Source organism: Myotis lucifugus, unplaced genomic scaffold, assembly GCF_000147115.1.
Source record: "Myotis lucifugus unplaced genomic scaffold, Myoluc2.0 scaffold_823, whole genome shotgun sequence".
NCBI classification, from domain to species: domain Eukaryota; kingdom Metazoa; phylum Chordata; class Mammalia; order Chiroptera; family Vespertilionidae; genus Myotis; species Myotis lucifugus.
Window position 1 is genome coordinate 102088 of NW_005871871.1, and position 1789 is coordinate 103876.

General features: G+C 48.9%; 1 protein-coding gene across 1 annotated transcript in view; it reads right to left on the reverse strand.

The window, feature by feature from the left end:
• EML2 (echinoderm microtubule associated protein like 2) overlaps positions 1-1789 on the reverse strand; it is a 27232-nt gene that overhangs the window by 11031 nt on the left and 14412 nt on the right. Inside the window, 2 exon segments of the mRNA XM_023747257.1 lie at positions 39-346; positions 1522-1683. Coding sequence (XP_023603025.1) covers positions 39-346; positions 1522-1683 — 470 coding nt within the window.

The following is a 1789-nucleotide window of genomic DNA, read 5'->3' on the forward strand; positions in this document are numbered from 1 at the left end:
GCGTTGAAAAAAAAAAAAAAAAAGTATCTCCCTGGTACCTTGTTTCGGTGGGCACGGGATAAAAATTTCTCGGGCACGTTGGGCGGGCTAACGCGGAGAAGGGAGGACACACAAAGGGGTGGGGCTGGGAGTGACATGCTGGAGAGAGGAGGGGTCCCCTCACCTTTGAAGGAGCCCCTCCCCCTCCTCACCTCCACCTCCTGCAGCTTGCTGTAGTCAGGACCCCAGAAGACCACCCTCCGATCGCGGCCGCCTCCGGACACCAGCGTCCCGTCCCGCAGGGCGCAGAGCCCAAACACGCCACCATCGTGGGCGCCCGGCACCACCTGTGTGATGCGGTTTCCACCTGTGGGATGGGCAGGGGCAGGGGTCAGCATGGGGAAGCTTCCCCTGTACTGACCCCCGAAAGCACCTCACACTCTCAATCCTGCACCCAGCCATTCACCACCTTTCCTTCTATCCACCCTTCCACTCACCTGTTCCAATACCCTGCCCTCCACCCATTCAACCATCAGAACTAACATCTTCTCCTCCACCCATCCACCCTTTGATCCATCTAACCGCATCCATTCATCCACTCACCTATCTACTGGTCTGTCCATCCACCGCTTCATTCCTCAGCCACACATCTACTCATCTGTCCATTCATCCAGACAGCCATCCTTCCTTCCTTCCTGGCACCCATCCATCCATCTCTCATCCATTCATTCACCCTGTTTTATCCAAGTACTCACTCACCAATCAATCCATCCTTCTAGCCAACCATCCACACTTCTCCATCTGTCCATTACACTCATCTACCCACTTACATGTCAATCTAGCCATCCGTTTATTCATTCATTAACCCATTCAATAATTATTTAATTAACATTTACTCTGAGCCCAGCCATTGGTTAGAACAATAAACTCATTTATTCATTTATTCAGTAATCAACCCACTTCCTAGAACAATCCAGTCTTTATAACACATTCATCTATTGGCTGAGATAACCAATCATTCATTTATCACTTTATAGATCCACTGAAAAAACTTACTCATTCATTAATACAGTCATACATTAGGGGGATAACCATTCATTTTTTTAGTTGTCTACTCACCTAGTCATCCAATATTAAGTAGGACAACATTCATTTACTCAATTCTTTTATTCATTTACTCATTCTTTCATTCATTGGCTAGAACAACCCCTTCATTCCCTCATTTACTCATTCATTTCTCTGGGACAGACCACTTTTCTATCTATCTATCCATCCATACACAACTAGGTTAAACCATTTATTAATAGTTCAAACTTGATCCCTAATATGGGATTTGCAGAGAACAAGGGCAGGAAATAAGTCAAGATGTCACGGAGGTGGGATATTGGAACTAGGCCTTGATGGGGGTGTTGGAATTGAACAGGTAAGGATTTAGCCTGTTTAATCATACATTCCACACAGCAGAGTCAGAGGAAGGGAGACACAGCTAAAGGGGGTTAGGGAGGACTGGGTTGGGGGCCAAACAGGTGGGATGACACTGACCTTTGCCCCAGACATAGAGGTTCCCTCCAGAGTCCCCGGTGACGACATCGCCACCCTCCAGAAAGGTCACACACAGCACGTACTTGGGTTTCTCGTGTTTCTGAGGTGGGGGAGGAGGGGAAGGTGTCAAGGTCGCCAAGCTGGGTGGCCTCCCGAGCTTACCTATCGCCCAGGACCCCTCCGTGCTTTTGGGTGAGGACCTGTGTAGCATCCCCATCTCCAACCCACCTCCGTGGAGTGCTCACGTCATCCAGTTTCTGACCCCATT